The sequence below is a fragment of the Emys orbicularis genome, chromosome 9, assembly GCF_028017835.1.
Source record: "Emys orbicularis isolate rEmyOrb1 chromosome 9, rEmyOrb1.hap1, whole genome shotgun sequence".
NCBI lineage: Eukaryota > Metazoa > Chordata > Testudines > Emydidae > Emys > Emys orbicularis.
In genome coordinates this window covers 43327950-43343074 of record NC_088691.1, presented here as the reverse complement: position 1 = coordinate 43343074, position 15125 = coordinate 43327950, and the positions used below count along the sequence as shown (strand labels likewise).

General features: G+C 53.3%; 1 protein-coding gene across 2 annotated transcripts; it reads left to right on the top strand.

Annotated features, from left to right (window-relative positions):
- Nucleotides 1-1301: 1301 nt before the first annotated feature.
- On the top strand, nucleotides 1302-14254 carry SLC25A14 (solute carrier family 25 member 14). 2 transcript variants are annotated; one of them, XM_065410761.1, is made up of 9 exons: nucleotides 1302-1461; nucleotides 2367-2514; nucleotides 3587-3681; nucleotides 5285-5370; nucleotides 6207-6302; nucleotides 8803-8927; nucleotides 10038-10173; nucleotides 10746-10826; nucleotides 13786-14254. In XM_065410761.1, the coding sequence occupies exons 1-9, from the start codon at nucleotides 1398-1400 to the stop codon at nucleotides 13825-13827; spliced, it is 873 nt and encodes a 290-aa protein (XP_065266833.1). In that variant the 5' UTR covers nucleotides 1302-1397; the 3' UTR covers nucleotides 13828-14254. The 2 variants fall into 2 exon arrangements, with proteins under 2 accessions (XP_065266833.1, XP_065266835.1); XM_065410763.1 differs by lacking the exons at nucleotides 1302-1461; nucleotides 2367-2514; nucleotides 3587-3681 and adding an exon at nucleotides 3895-4711.
- Nucleotides 14255-15125: the final 871 nt, after the last annotated feature.

Below are 15125 nucleotides of genomic sequence, written 5' to 3'. Positions count from 1 at the left end.
CATCCTTCCTGAAACATGGCACCCAGAACTGAACATGATACTCCACTTTTGAGGCCTAATCAGAGCGGAGGAATTACTTCTCATGTCTTGCTTACAACACTCCTGCTAATACATCCCAGAATGTTGCAGAAACACCAAACATCAGTGTTATACTGTTGACTCATATTTAGCTTGTGATCCACTATGACCCCCAGATCCCTTTCTGCCATACTCCTTCCTAGGCAGTCATTTCCCATTTTGTATGTGTGCAACTGATTGTTCCTTCCTAAATGGAGTACTTTGCATGTGTCCTTCTTGAATTTCATCCTATTTACTTCAGACCATTTCTCCTTTGGTCCTAAGCCACATGCAGCCTCTGAAGTATTCCATGGGTGCCACACCATCTAGAATGGCAGCAAGTCCTCTTCTTTTGGCCCTGTGCCCATTGCAGAATGGGTTCCTACTGTACTCTTGTGCCAATGTACTGCCAGTCTCACATCACTGCAGTAGCAATCTGTCTCCCAAGGACATGTTCAGCCCTATGGGGGGTGGCACTTGAATCACATTTGACACCTTTCCTAGGTGGGTGTGGCTTCAGCCAGCTGGGCGCAGAGGTAGGGCCAGACATCAGAGCGGCCCCAGAAACGCTGGGCCTGCTGTCTGGGGCGAAGAGGTTCCCTGGCTGCAGCAGCTAGTGCTCTGTAAGTGCGGCAACACAAACCTGGGGCGAGACACCTTGCAGAGGCCGGGCCGGTCTGACCCCCCGGCGCTGACTGCGCGGGCGAGGGGCGGGATTTCTCCCCTTTCCCTCACGAGCAAAGGAGGCTTCCCGCGACACTCGCCCTCAGGCTGCGCGCAGTGGGGCCAGGACTCCCCGGATTCGGAGCACCAGCGCAGCCAGCCTGTGGACCACCCGAGCCGTCTGGACAGGAGAAGACGGAGTGGGGCCACGGTGATCGTGCCGAGCGCGTTGCCAGGACAACCGCCCATAACAAACCTGATTGGGCCAAAAAAGTAAAACCCGCCCCAGCACAGCGGGGAGCGGGGTCCGTGCGTCACGACGCTGGGCGGGGATTGGCGTCCGTGCGTCACCACGCTGGGCGAAGGGACACCGTCCAATCGAAAGAGGCGGCCCCCGCGTGGCCCTGCTGCACCAAGCCCGACGCCGCTGATCTCCGGCCAGCGGTCGCTCACGTCACTGCTCGGCGTCGTCGCTTGCGCGGCTGTGCGGCCAGAAGGCGCGACCGAAGGACGCCCTAGCCCCGCCCCCAGCCTCTCTCGCGGGTACCCCGCGCACGCGCGTCCATTGCCGCGTCGAGTCTGTTCTCCCTAGCCCGGTTACCGGTCCGTTTCAGGTGCGCGCCGTCGTGACGTGAAGTCCTGTGTCCGGCCCGTCCCGGGCCCCGCTCCGCCATGCGATGTCTGCGCTGAACTGGAAACCCTTCGTGTATGGCGGGCTGGCCTCCCTGGTGGCCGAGTTCGGTGAGGCGCGGGGCCGCGCCCCTGGGCTGTACCCTGGGGGCCTTTGGCCGGGGGCGGGGAGCTGCGCCCCTCCCGGTAGTCTGGCCCCTGGAAGGGCTCGGGGTAATGGCGGGCGAGGCGCTGAGTTGGGCTCCCGGCGCCGCGCTGCGGGGGAGAGTGTGAGCGGACCAGGAGAGTGGCGTTGGGTCTGTAGCACTGCACGCTTCGGAGAGGGTGTTTGCAGAGAGCGCAGAGAGAAGCTACAAGACCGATCTGAGCCTGGTCTGGCAAACCCGCTTTCCCGCGGCAGACTGCAGGAGCAGAATCTCTGTAGCTCGCCTGAGACAGTTAAGATACCACACGCACTCGTGTGGGGAGATTTTTGGCAACAGAGAGCTCTGTATCATAGCAGACAAAGGCATAACAAGCTCTAGTGGCTGAAGGCTAGATCTCGTACTGGAAACGAGGGGCCCATTTTTACAGTAAAGACAATTAGCCATGGGGCCAACTTCCAAAGATGAATTCCCTACCACAGTCTTTCAGTCAAGGCTGGATCTCTCTTTCTAAAAAGATCTGCTCTAGTTTACCCACATATTGTTAGTTTCAATACAGGAATCACTGGCTGAAATTCTCTGGCCTGTGTTGTGCAAGAAGCCAGTCTGACCATCACAATGATTGGTTCTGGTCTTGTAATATAAAGTACCTGTCCTTGTCCCAGGGGCACAAAGGAGGTGGGATGGGAGGCAGCCTCTCTGTGTGACTTTACTCTGTGCAGTCTGTTTGAGCTCTTTAATGCAAGAGATTTGTTTGAGGTGCTGGCCCTCCGGGCGCCAGAGACCTGATGGGTGCTAGTCTGTTTCCTGGGGTGCTGTTCCCCGTCACCTTGCAGGGACTGCAGCCTGACTGGAGCCTTTCTCCATTTGTAGGGACCTTTCCTGTGGACCTCACCAAAACGCGCCTCCAAGTGCAAGGTCAAAGCATTGATGCTCGCTTCCAAGAGATCAAGTACCGGGGCATGTTTCATGCCTTGTTCCGCATCTATAAGGAGGAGGGGATTCTGGCTCTCTATTCCGGGTAAGGTCTGATGCCTCTTTTTCCCAGCAAAAGGCTCTGTGCTTGATATCCTATGTGTGCAGAGTCCCCTACCCCATGCACCTTGCCCTGCTGCACCCTTCGGGGAGAGGGCTACAGTCTGACCTGTGGCCATGTGCTCTCCCTTTTCCCACACTGAGTCACCGCCACATCTTTTCTACTGAATGTTGGTTAAAAAGCCTGGAACGCAGCCTGTCACTGCAAGTCTAGGTGCAACTCCTTCTAGTCCTTGGACTCTCCAGTGGCTAGTCTGTTTGGTCAGTGTCCCAAGATGATGTATGAGTCTCAAATATCCAAATAAAGACCCAGGAAGTCCCAGAGGAGATGGGGAGGGAGGGAGGCAGGCAGGCCAGCCTCTTTGCTCTTTCTCCAAAAGCCTGCTAGGCTGCTATAGTCTAAACGTATTTGGGTCTGGCTCTTTTGGAGGTGTGTTGCCAGTCCATCCCCATGCCATGCCAAGTACGTGCAAAGTCGTACTTCTCAGACAGCACTTTGCCTCTCTCACTGGCGTTAGGCATGTGGGTGTGATAGCTGGCCATCTCTTGGGAGCTGCTGTCCGTATAACAGTGACATAAAGGTGGGAAGTAGGGGGTAACTCTGTCTCCTTGCTGAGTGTCTTGTAAAAGCCCCTTCGAAGCAGTTTTGTGTCAGGCACTAGAATGCGGACAAGCAAGTCCAGGCTTCTCCTTTTCTTCATGTTCAGAAGGGCTGAGTTTGGCACTCAATAAGCTTTGAACTAGTAATTCTGCCATGAGCCACCCGCAGTGCAGGCAGGGTCTGTATGAGCCCATCCTGCTGAAGGGCTTATCCCTTACCATGCAGCATCCTCTGCTATTCGAGTCTTGGCCTGTTCTCAAAATCCATGGAGGTATTGTGATGCTGAGCTCCCTTGTCAGTGCATGGGAGCCCACAACAGGTGTGCGTGTTACATGAGCTGTGCATACTGGAGCCTGTATCTGAGGGGGAGTGAGCTATGCTGGAGCCTGCAGGGGCACAGTGGTGCTAGCAGGCCATGCAGCATGTAACCAGATCTTGTGTTTGTTTGCCCTTGCAGGATTGCTCCTGCATTGCTGAGACAGGCATCTTATGGCACCATAAAGATTGGCATTTACCAGAGCCTGAAGCGGCTGTTTGTAGATCGCTTAGAAGGTCAGTGTCAGTGAAGCCTCATGTTGAGATGCCTGTGGGACTGTCACAAAGGGCACAATGTGAAATCTTGAGGCCAGGCCCCCACCCATTCAGTTTCTTGGTTCTTTCCCTTCTCTACCCGGCCCAGCTGCTGAATCCCAAAGAAGCTGAGTTGTGTTCCGTTTCCTGCGTCCCAACACTGGGGATGATTTTTTTTTTTTTTTTAATGTAATGATAGCGGTCCCAATGTGCTGGTTGCTGCTCAGACTCACATGAGAGGCAGGCCCTGCCCCCAAGTGTTCCCCATCTAAACAGAAAAAAGGGTGGGGAAAGGAAGAATTATCCCCATTTTGCAGTTTCAGAATTGAGGCCTAGATAACACCTCGCCTTCCTCAAAGTATCTGATTCTTATTTATCATTCCAGTTTCCCAGCTGCCTTCAGGACAAAGCCCCTTCCCACCCCACGCCCCGGGACTGCCCCTGCACAGCAGCAGTTTAAGGCTTGGTTAACTAACCTTTCCCATCTCCCTGCCAGAGGCTTTGAGCCCCAGTGCCATTGCTCAGAGTTTATCGTCCCCGTAGCTCTGTGCCTTCTCCCTTCCTCCAGAGCTGGGCATGTGTGAACAGTCCTGAGATGTGCTTTCCTGGCTGCTCTGGGGCAGGCCACGGGATCTCCACTCTTCCCACCTACACTGAAGCAATAAAAATCCAATGCTGTTTCTCTCAAGGAGCTCTGAGCGTTTGACAAACCCTGATGGATTTGACTCGCAGTCCCCACCTCAAGAGGTGGGCCCCTGAGTTACTGATGAGGAAGGACTTGCCCACAGCCATGCAGCAAGCCTGGGATAGAATGCAGTCCCAGGTGCTGCCCTAACTAACAAGTGATGGTCCTTCCCTGCATCTGACTCCATGGAATGTGAATTGGGTCACAAGTTGTCTGTTTCCATTTGCTGCTGTTGCAGCACTTCCAGCTTGGTACTGAGTCCTAAATGTTTGTTTCCCTGCAGGGCTGGGGCTGCCAGTGGCCTGGTCTCCTCTGGAGAGTGCTGCGGTCAGTACCATTGCCCTTTCCCAGCATAACCACTGCTCTAACTCTGGGCCTGGAGGCTTTTCCTTCTGAAATAATTGCTCCTAACCTACTCTGTCTCGGCTGTGCAGTCTCTGTCCTGTGTGTGTTTCGGATGCAGCCGCTAAGGATTCCAGCTCAAAGCTCTACGGCACTGGATGACCCAAAAATTATTCGCAAATCCAGTGCCCATGAAATCAGCTCACAGTGCCATCGGGGAGGTTGAAATTACAGATAATTGTGTCTAGAAATGAGGTGCTTGGCAATCTGCTTCTCTCCTGATCTGCCAGGCTCTGAGTTCAGAGACTGCCTTCTCCTCTGTGGAATACTGCTGAAGCCCCAACATCCCTGCCACTGTCTTCGGGCCCTGGCAGCTAGGGGACAGGTTTGTCAACAGTGTACAGTTAATTGGTTGGTCTCTGCACCCCACAGCTTTGCTCTCTGCATTAGCAGCTGGACTTCTCCATCCTTTCCTTCCCAAAGCTTTTCAGTTTCTCTGGTAGGTCCCTGCATCACCATCTCTGGGCTCTGACCTTCTTTCCCCCTGCCTGATTGCAGATGAGACGCTGCTAATCAACATGATCTGTGGGGTGGTTTCAGGGGTGATCTCGTCCACGCTGGCCAACCCGACAGATGTGCTGAAGGTAAGAGGTGCCTGTTTTGTGGGACCATCCCTGCTGGGCCAGGTCCTGATATGATTAAACTGATTCTTTCCTTTAAAGCAGCATGTCTTCCAGCTGGAGCAGACTGCCCTCCAAGCCACTGGCCAGGCTTTGGCTTGGGGATAGAAAAAAAGCACTGCCTTGGTTGTGGGAGTGAAGGGGAGAGGTAATATGAGGGAGCCACAGCCCAGTGCAGGAAGGAGATGGAAAATGCAGCTGCTGAGCTCTGTGGTGAAAGAGCCTCTGGAGCCCAAGCACTGGGTGAACTGCGCAAAGGGCTGAGAGTGCCGGCCAGTAGCCAGGCATGCCACAAGCCTTCTCCCTTCTTCCCTATGGCCACTACACACAGCTCTGATGATGCACCTCCATTCTGATCTGTAGCCCTCTGTTACTCCAGTCCTGCAGAGTGACTGCAGAGCCCAGTCTGGCCTGTTCTTTGTCCTGGTGCTAGGTCCAGGGGAGCCTCATCTGGGGGAGTCTCTCTTGGTTGAATTCACATGGGGCTCAGCCTCTGTTTAAAAAAAGAAATGGCCTCCCTGGCTTTGTTCTTTGTCTCACCTCTGAGCACTGAGGTCCATTAGCTAGTCCTATAAGGTCCTGCCCTCTCCAGTCCATTGTCATTTTCATGGTGCTGCGACCTGCTAGCCACTCCTCCAAATTCACTCTCCTGGCCCCTGAATAACTCTTCCACTGGGCAGTTGGATGTTGCTCTGCTATACTTGGCTATTTTTCCCCTCCTAGATGGGAGCTGAATCTGTATGTTGACATAACTGCTTTGCAGCCACTGCTGCCTGATGGAATCTGTCCCCTCATTTCAGATTCGAATGCAGGCTCAAGGCAGCTTATTCCAGGGGGGCATGATTGGCAGCTTCATCGATATCTACCAGCAGGAAGGCACACGGGGGCTCTGGAGGGTAAGCACCCACTGCTGAGAGTCCTTTCTACTCAAGCAGCAGAAGAGTAAGCTGCTTCCTCAGCTGCCATTTGCTGACTAAAGCCAGGTTGTGAGTTCACCTTCTGATCCCGGTGTGCTGCTATCCCTTGGCGTAAGTGAAGCATCTGGAGAGTGAACAGGCCAAGGACAGGAGCAGCCTTGCTGTTTTGTCTGCTGTCCATGGGGAAACTGTGGCTAAGGTCACTCTGTGTATGTGCTGGATTGGGACACAAGCAGGATGTGAATGGAGCAGGTCCCCTCATGCACAGAGTCCAGTCTTTTCCAAAACCTGCCCCTTTCCCAGAATGTACAGCCGCAGAATAGTTAACATGCGGAGCAGGGTCGGGCAGTTTGCTTCTCCCTGCAGGACTCCTTGTTCCTCCCCCTAGCTCACCTCGTGGAGAGTGACTCAGCCTGGGTATCTCTGAGTGGGTTTTGAGCACACCCTTGTGACGTTAGTGGGGAAGAGTCTGCAGAGCTCAGCAGAATAGCTCATAGCCTCCTCATAGAAGCCTGAGGCTGAGCATGCTGTCAGGAGGAGGAATTCTCAATTTCAGCAAGTGTTTCCCTTGAATGTCCTTACCAGAACACTTCAGTATAAAGACACAAATTGTTTGAAGGTGAGAAAATCCACTGTTAATGTTCTGCACCAGCTTCAGCTCTGCCTCGTGTCCAGGCTGAGACCCCCTATCCCTTGTTGCCTGGAATCTGCCCTGTGTGTATGAATGACAGCAGGATGGCTGCTTCCTGGGGACTGCTGGAAGGGCAGATTGTGAAGACAGGATCTTGAGCTTAAAGGTGTTAAGATTCTTTAGAGCCCACTTGTTACTGTTAGCCACACTGCTTGGGGTTTGTGGTAAGATACTTTGGCCTGCTTTTACTATAGTGACCTATAGAAATTCTTCCATGGACTTCAACCAGCAAACCCAAACTGGAGCGAGCTCCAGTACTGGGATTCCCAAGTCAGATGGCTTTCCCAAATGGGAGCATTCCCCTTTATCTCTTCCTTGCATTCAGTACAATCCTTCAGAGGGAAGATACTTGTCCCTAAGTCTCTCACTTACTCCAGAGCCTCCTGGGCTGGAAGGGAGGGGCGGGGTCTGGGGTCAGTCTCCACTGCTGGTTTTGGCTCAGTGGTTACTGTTAAGATTATTCCTGCTCTCTAGACAAACGCACACGAGAGGGAAGAGAGGATAGAAAAGAAAGGAAAACATCTGTCTCATGGACACGTGCTGCAGGCAGGATACAGTACACAGTCAGGTCAGTCACAAGTGGGTGCGTGCTAGCCCTGGCCCCAGCTCACTCTCCTGGTCTAAGAGCTGGCAAGCCCTGGCCACCTCCTGCCATCTCTCCTTCGTGCTGAGGTGAGCCTGCTTGTGCTGCCTCAGCCTGTCATACTGGTTGTGGCAATGGTAGTGTGGAGGTGAATTAATGCTGTAGCTGGCCAAGTTTGGAAATAGTTGCACAGAAGCCAAAGAAGATAGGGAAGAGGATAGACATGAAACAGCTTGTGAGGGACGGGCAATGGGATTCTTAAATCAACCTCCCTCAGGTCATTGCAGATTGGTGTGGTCTGAGGGCCTCATCTCCTCATTGGCCTGTTTGCCAGCTGGATGTATTGAAGAATTCCCCCAGCATCTGCAGGCCAAAGGGTTTTCCTTTGGGTGAGATAGTGGCCTCCAGGACATTGATGCCCTTACACTTCGCTGCAGTGCCCATCACCATCACTGTCCCATCTACTTTGCCAGTCCATTGCCCATGGTTTTTCTCTGACCCAGGAATTTCTCATCCATTGTTGTGAAAATGGGTCATCTGTTTGGAGTCCTTGAGGGTTGCTTTGCAGTCAGTTCAGGTGGCTCTTTCCAACTTACTCTTGTTTCCTTCAGCTGTTTTATAACCTGTTCTCAGGCCAGAGCGACCTTCTGCCAGCTCAGCCCAGCTTTTGCAAGTCTAGTGAAACATGAAGGACTCCCAGATCATAGGCCTTGGTGCAACAGAGACTGGGGTCTGACAGGAAGGACTTGGCCCCACATGGCCCCTGCATAGCTGCATCTTGTTTCTGGTTAATCTCTGCTGGCATCTAGTTTTGTTAGGTGCTGCCCAGTGGGAGAAGTTGAGTGATTTGAGGGCTTCAGCTGGGGTCTCTGGGGGCAGGTGAGGAGCCTGATCCAACCAGGCTACAGGCCAGGAGGCAGAGTGGCAGGACACACAGTTCATGTCGCTAGTGAAGTGCTGCCAGGCATAACTCTTTAAAACCGGGAAGGGGAGTCATGCCCAAAGGGAGGAGGGCTCTGGGAGTAAAACCAAGATACAGCGGGCTTCCCTTATCCAAGGGAAAGTGCAGCTGGTGAACTAGGGGAGGCAGCCAGAAGGCGTGGTCAGTGGGCTGCAGGGCTGACTGCCATGGGAGGGCTTTGCAGAGTGTCTAGGAGGGAGGGGGCCCTGCCTCCAGTGGTAAATTGAGTGCTTGTGTTTGGTAGGGTGTAGTCCCCACGGCGCAGAGAGCTGCCATTGTGGTTGGAGTGGAGCTGCCAGTGTATGACATCACCAAGAAGCACCTGATCCTCTCAGGGTTCATGGGGGATACGATCCTTGCCCACTTCGTGTGAGTACCTGCAATCCCCTCTGCTCTCTTTGGATCCAGTGGGGGTAGGCGTTGCCAGTCCTTCCTGCTGGAGAAGGGCAGGATGTAACTGTGCAGTGCAGCCTGTGGTGTTAACTCTTGACCTGTTCCTAGTTATGCTGAATGCAATGCCAGCAGCTTGGCTAGATCCTACCCAAGGGGCAAGGACTGCGGCTCTGCAGTGGCATCCACTTCTTGGGGGGGTCTACAGAGAGCAGTTCCACAGCAGTTCAGCTGCCTGGCACGTGGGCAGTAGGGGGTGCAGGTCTCCCAGCTAGGATCCCAGTGGGACTTACAGGAGGAGGGGTGAAGGGGGTTGGGGAATAGGAATTCTGCAGAGCATGTGAAATGAGCTGCTGCATTCCTAGCTACTTTATTCCCCATTCCTCCCCTGCCCTGCCCTGGCTTCTGATTCTATGCTGTTGCTGCAGAGTGGTTCAGTGGGATGATTCTTTTGTCAGAGTTTCTTAGCTGGGGGTGCTATGGGGCATCCACTGAGTTTGCACCACATGGCTGGAGGGAGGAAGTCACCAGGGTACAGTGAGAGCAAGGACAAGGGAGGGGAGTAGCAACACGGATGCTTTTGCCCTGCTCTACCCTGCTGCCATTCTCAGTGTGAATCTTCTGCTCTTGCAGCACTCACTCTGCAGAAGCATCCCCAACACCAGCCATGCACCCAGTCCTTGAATTCAGCCCCTGCAGGTTTCCCAAACCCACCTGCCATGACTGCAGTGCCACAGCCCTTGGCAGATCTCCATGGGTCGTGGCAAGAAACTGCAGCTTGTCCTTGAATCCAGGTTTAGGAGAGGCTTGAAACATCCCCAAGCCCCGTGGGGCATTACAACCTCTGGGGCTTGGATTTAGGAGATGGTTGCAATGATAAATGTGCTCCTCCTGCCTGAGTGATGGCATGTGCATCTTGCCTGCACCATGGGTTTCTGGATGGCAACAGACAGCGTGAGAGCAGATTGAGCAAAAAAAGTTAGCTGCACTATGTTCTTGTGGAGAGCGCTCTCTCTGTGCCCTCAGGTCTGTTTGAGGCATGTCACCAGCCTGGGCCCGGAGCAGCCTCTAATGCTCTGATGCATTTAGTTCCAGTTTTACATGTGGGCTGGCCGGAGCCATTGCCTCCAACCCAGTGGACGTGGTGCGAACGCGGATGATGAACCAGAGGGCAATAGTGGGGAGTGTGGAGCTCTATAAAAGCACGCTGGATGGTCTAGTAAAGGTAAGAAGCCAGATAGTGTTGGGGAAGTGGGGTCACAGCCATCAGGGCCCAGTTGAGCCTGAACAGGTTCTGATGTCACATGTGACTCTGATCCCCGCAGCAAAAGGCACCAACCATGGAGCATTCTTCTCAGGGAATGTCTTGCAGTGCAACAAACGTGGACTTGAGCTGTCCCCTGGGCCTGCTCCTGTGAAATGGGACTCTGGGAGTTGCGGGAGAGACAGAGCAGGGACAGCCCAAGATCTTATTCATAGATTCCAAGGCCAGAAGGGACCATTGTGTCCTCTAGTCTGACCCCATGTATAACACAGGGCAGAGAACTGCCCCGAACTAATTCTTAGAGCAGCGCTTTGAGAAGAACATCTTGCCTTGCACCAGCCCAGTTAAACTGGAGTTGTTCTGTATTGGAGGATGCTACATTGTATGTGGGGAGGGGAGACCACGTCTTCAGGAATGGGCAAGAGCAACTAGGACACTACTGGAGTCGTTGTAGCAGAAAGCACCCTGTTTCATTGTGCACATGATCAGGAGCTTGGGGAGCATCTCATGGTCACTCTGTCTCTCTTCTCCAGACATGGAAGAGTGAGGGCTTCTTTGCACTCTATAAAGGGTTCTGGCCCAACTGGCTCCGGCTTGGCCCTTGGAATATCATTGTATCCTTTAAAGAGTGACTGGGTGACAGTGTGGGTGCAGCTAGCTGGAGAAAGACCAGGACATAAAGAACTACACAAGGCAGACATGGTTCTCGCTCTAGACAGGCACCATTGTCCCCATTAACCAAATCAAGTCATGGCTCTGTCTTCCCTGCAATGGCCCACTCAGATGTACTCCCTGCCCTTCACGGACAGTGATCCTGCAGGATACAGCACAGCTGCAACCTACTGTATGGCCAAGAAACCAGCAGGGGGCGCATTGTAGCTTCTAATGTAGTCTGCTGAGTGGCTAGTCCTTTGTCCCCCTTGTGTCACAAGAGCAGGGAGTTCTGCTGTGGCTTCATAATTGTAAGGAACCCTTCATTAGAGTGAGCACCCTGAACTGCTTTGTTTGAGGTTCCCCATATCTGTTCTGAGCCCTTGGGGCCTGGCAGTCTCTGGGCAGGCTCCTGCTTTTGGGATGAAGTCTGGGGAAAGCCTTGGGATGCATGGGACAGGTGATCGGAACAGGCACTGTTTGCAGATAAATGTTTGCATTTATCCTGTATCTCAAGCCCTGTACAGCCTTGTACTGGACTCTTTTTTACTTTTCTGAAAAATGTGTCCTCCCAGTGTGGGAAGCACATGTACTGGAGAGGCAGAGGCAGCCAGCTGAGCCCTCTATCCTGTCCCACCTGTTTGGGAGGGTTAGAGACTTCCCTCTGCTGGGCTTCCCTGGGGTTCGACCACTCCCCTTCCCCTTCTAGCCATAGTGCCCCCTCAAGGAAGGTTTCTGGTGGTATTTTCCTCTTGGAAGTGGCAGTGCGGCCTTGCCATGTGTTGGCATTTAGCTGTATTGCGGTAACCCCTAACACTACTGTAGGAGAAATTCCACCAGACTTTGCCTTGCAGATTTTCTGTCCTGTGAGCATGTGGCAGGGAATGGGGCCAACAGGACTAACCTGTTCCAGCAAGTGTACTCTAGAGTAACTCCTACCTGCTGGGTGCAGTCCTACACCATTCAGACATAGCTGCCAAAATAACAGTCAGCCACAGCAGTTTGCTTACCAATCATGTGACCAGTAGAGCTGAAAATCTCCATGCACTTTCCTCCCATACAAACCTGTCCTCAGCTGCTTCTGCCGCTGCCTCACTGGTGGGCTTTGCAGCATGCCTTGTAACCTTAGCCGATTAGGGCTATTGGGGCCTTGTCAGAGTGTGATCGCAAGAAAAGAGGCCCTAACAGAGAGTACTCACCCAGCCCAAGAGTCTCTGTTGGTGGCAGCATGGCATGGGCAGAGGCGTGTCTCAAGTAGGCAGCTCCCAAGCAGTTCAGAGCCTTATAGGCCAAAACACATGTTAAACTCAATAGGCAGCCAGTGCAGATCATGGAGGGTGGTATCGTGAGCTGCCACTAGTGGCACTGCTTAGCAAATGGGCCTGCATTGTGCACCAGCATTAGGTTTCCAGGTAGATGAAGTTGCAGCCCCATGGTAAATTGAACTGCAGCAATTCAAGTTTAAGGAGACAAAGGCCTAGATCACAATAGCAAGGTCCGTATTTGAGAGAAATCCCATCTCCTGGCCAGCTGTAGATGGGTAAAAGCTACCCCAGTCACTGCTGCATTGGGACCTTCCAACAGCAGATGAGCATCCACCACAGCCCCCATTCCATAGACAAGTAACAAGTCTTCAGCAATCATCCTCGATCACAGGGGAGATACTGGCCTTGCCATAACTGCGGGTTGCTTCCTCCCAGCAACACCTGTCTGGATTGAGCTCCAGCTAGCTTTCATCCATACCCCAGTCTCCAGATGCTGGCCCAGGTATTCAAGCAGCAGTGACTGGGTTGGGTGGAATGGACAGGTGAAGGTAGGCGTAATCAGCATGCTAAAAGCACTGCAGTTTATGGCTCCTTGTTAACACACCCATTGTGGCTATTAGGAATGTCTGCACAGCCCAGCCCAGCCCACCCCCAGGCTTCAGAGCCCGAGCTCCAGCCCAAGCCACAACTTCCAAGCGCTGTCTGTGCAGCTCCTTTTAGAGCTAGCATGAGCCCCACAAGTGCAAGTCTCCACCCATGCTGGGAGCATCACTGCCATGGGCTATGTAGATGCAGCCATAGACACCTGGCTGGAAACCTGTGGTACTCCTTCACCACCCTCCAAGTGGTTAGTGTTAGAACTCAGAGGAGGAATGGGGCATCCCAGCTTGGTTGCCTCTGCAGGATTTAATACCAGTAGCACTGTTTCTCACTCACTGTACTTGTGCAGTGGGAAGGGGTAGCTGTGCCATTGGCAGAGAGGCACCACTGGCCCTGTGAATCTGTCCCACGAGACAGCATCTAGCCAAGCCCTGTGCCCTGGACAGCTAGGGGTAAGGAGTGATGTGCGGCAGCTCTTTGCAGTTAAGTAGCCCAATGAGAAGGTTACCTGCAGGCTTCTCACATCCTGCTCTAACTGCCCAAGCACCTATAGCTTCGTACAGAACGTGGCTCTGTGTAGGTTGAGGAAAAGCTTGTTGTGTCTGGGGAGGAATGTGTGACCACTCTGCAATGGGGCTCCTTTCCACAAGGGGAGTGCATGCCCGTAGAGTTCTGTAAAGGGACTGGTGGTGTCGGAGGTGGGCACCCTAACAGACATTACAGATTAACCCTAGAAATACCAGTGCAGGGCTTCCAATGACCCAAACCCTTCAGTGGCTCTCAGAATGCCCCAGCAAGCCCTGGTTCCAGGGAGTTGTCTGCAGCTCCCACCTATGGGATATCTCTGAGACAGCTGGCCCTGTGTGGAGTGCGGGGGAGCTCCTTGGAGTGACTGACACTGGAACTCAGTGATGATTTCCAGGTTGTGAGGGTGGAGCTGCTCTGGCTTCCCTGCTGCATGTAGACTTTGGTCAGCAGCGACTGGAGTGCCCAGGAGCCTGTGTGGGGCAGGGGGCTGCATGAGCACGTTGGCCCTGTTCCTTGACATGCCCCCCAGTTTTTTATCACATATGAGCAGTTGAAGCGACTCCCGTTCTAGGGCTTCCTCCAATCCACGAGCACAGCCTCCAAGACGTGCAGTTGGGAATGAGCAGCCTGAAGTTGCCGCCCCTTTTTTTCACTCATTTCATCTTCCTGTGTCTTGATGTCTTGGCATGCGTGGATTGGGACCCGCAGTCCACTGAACATCTGGTCCTTGGAGCACGTCCTGCCTGCAGTGGAGCGGAGGCCAGAGGAAGAGGTGGTGTGTTCTAGGGGAATTATTAACTGTGACAGTGTCTGGGCCTGAAGCGGTGTCTTCTGTGAAGACTAGTGCGGTGCTGTGGCCTTGCAGTACAGGTGTGGTATGTGCTAGTTGGGCAGGTGTGCATTGCTGCGCCCTGCCTGACGGGCGGGACAGAAGATGGAGCTGGAGTGGGGGTGGCCATGTTTTCCTGCAGACCTGTAACCTCATTAAACTATTTATTGATAGGGCTGTCTGGGTTTGTCTGTTGCTTTTGTGTGGGTGTGATTCCCACAGCAGATGGCCTGTCTCTGCCCTTGGAGAGGAAAAGGAGCAACCATTTAGCGCAGCTGCAATGTCTGATTTTCTTAGAATATACACTGCACTTTTTATAGCACCTTCCAGTGATGGGCCCCAGCCCCCCTTTAACTTGGGAAACAGGCCCAGAATGCCTGGAGTTTTGCCCAGACACATACTCTGATTCTAGGAATGTCAGACATGGAAACTGAGACTCCTGATTCCCTGTCTGCTCCTTTACCTACTAGATAAGTGGTCCCCAAACTGTGGGGTGTACCCCCCTAAGGGGGCATGGAGGAATGTCTGGGGTGTATGGGAGCACCACTCAGTCTTGCTCTGTCTCCCAAACTAGCTCTTCTCCTAGCTGCAGCTCCACTTTGCCCCCAGCCAGGTCTGCCCTCATTCTTGTCCGCCCCCATACCTGCTCCCCTTCTAGTCCCAGCTCCTCCCTATCCCCAGTTCTGCCCCCAGCTCTGCTATCCGCCCAAGTTTCTGCTGAGCCAACTGTGCAGTAATGGGGAGGAGGGGTGTGTGTGTGGGGGGGCAGATTCCATTACTGGTAAGGGGGGGTGGGGAGATGACTGGAAAAGTTTGGGCATCAGTGTGCTAGATTGTGCTGCCTCTAACAGAGTCATTCTGAAATACTGGCAAGAAAGCACTTGAGACAAAGTGGAGCAGAATAACGTGGAAGATCTCCATGCTCAAAACATCCAGGCTGGGGCAGATCAGGAATATTGAAAGGACATGAAAGAAAGAACCACTCCCTGTGGTTCAGTAAACCTGGATAAATCTAGGAGAGTATTCTTGTAGCAAATTTG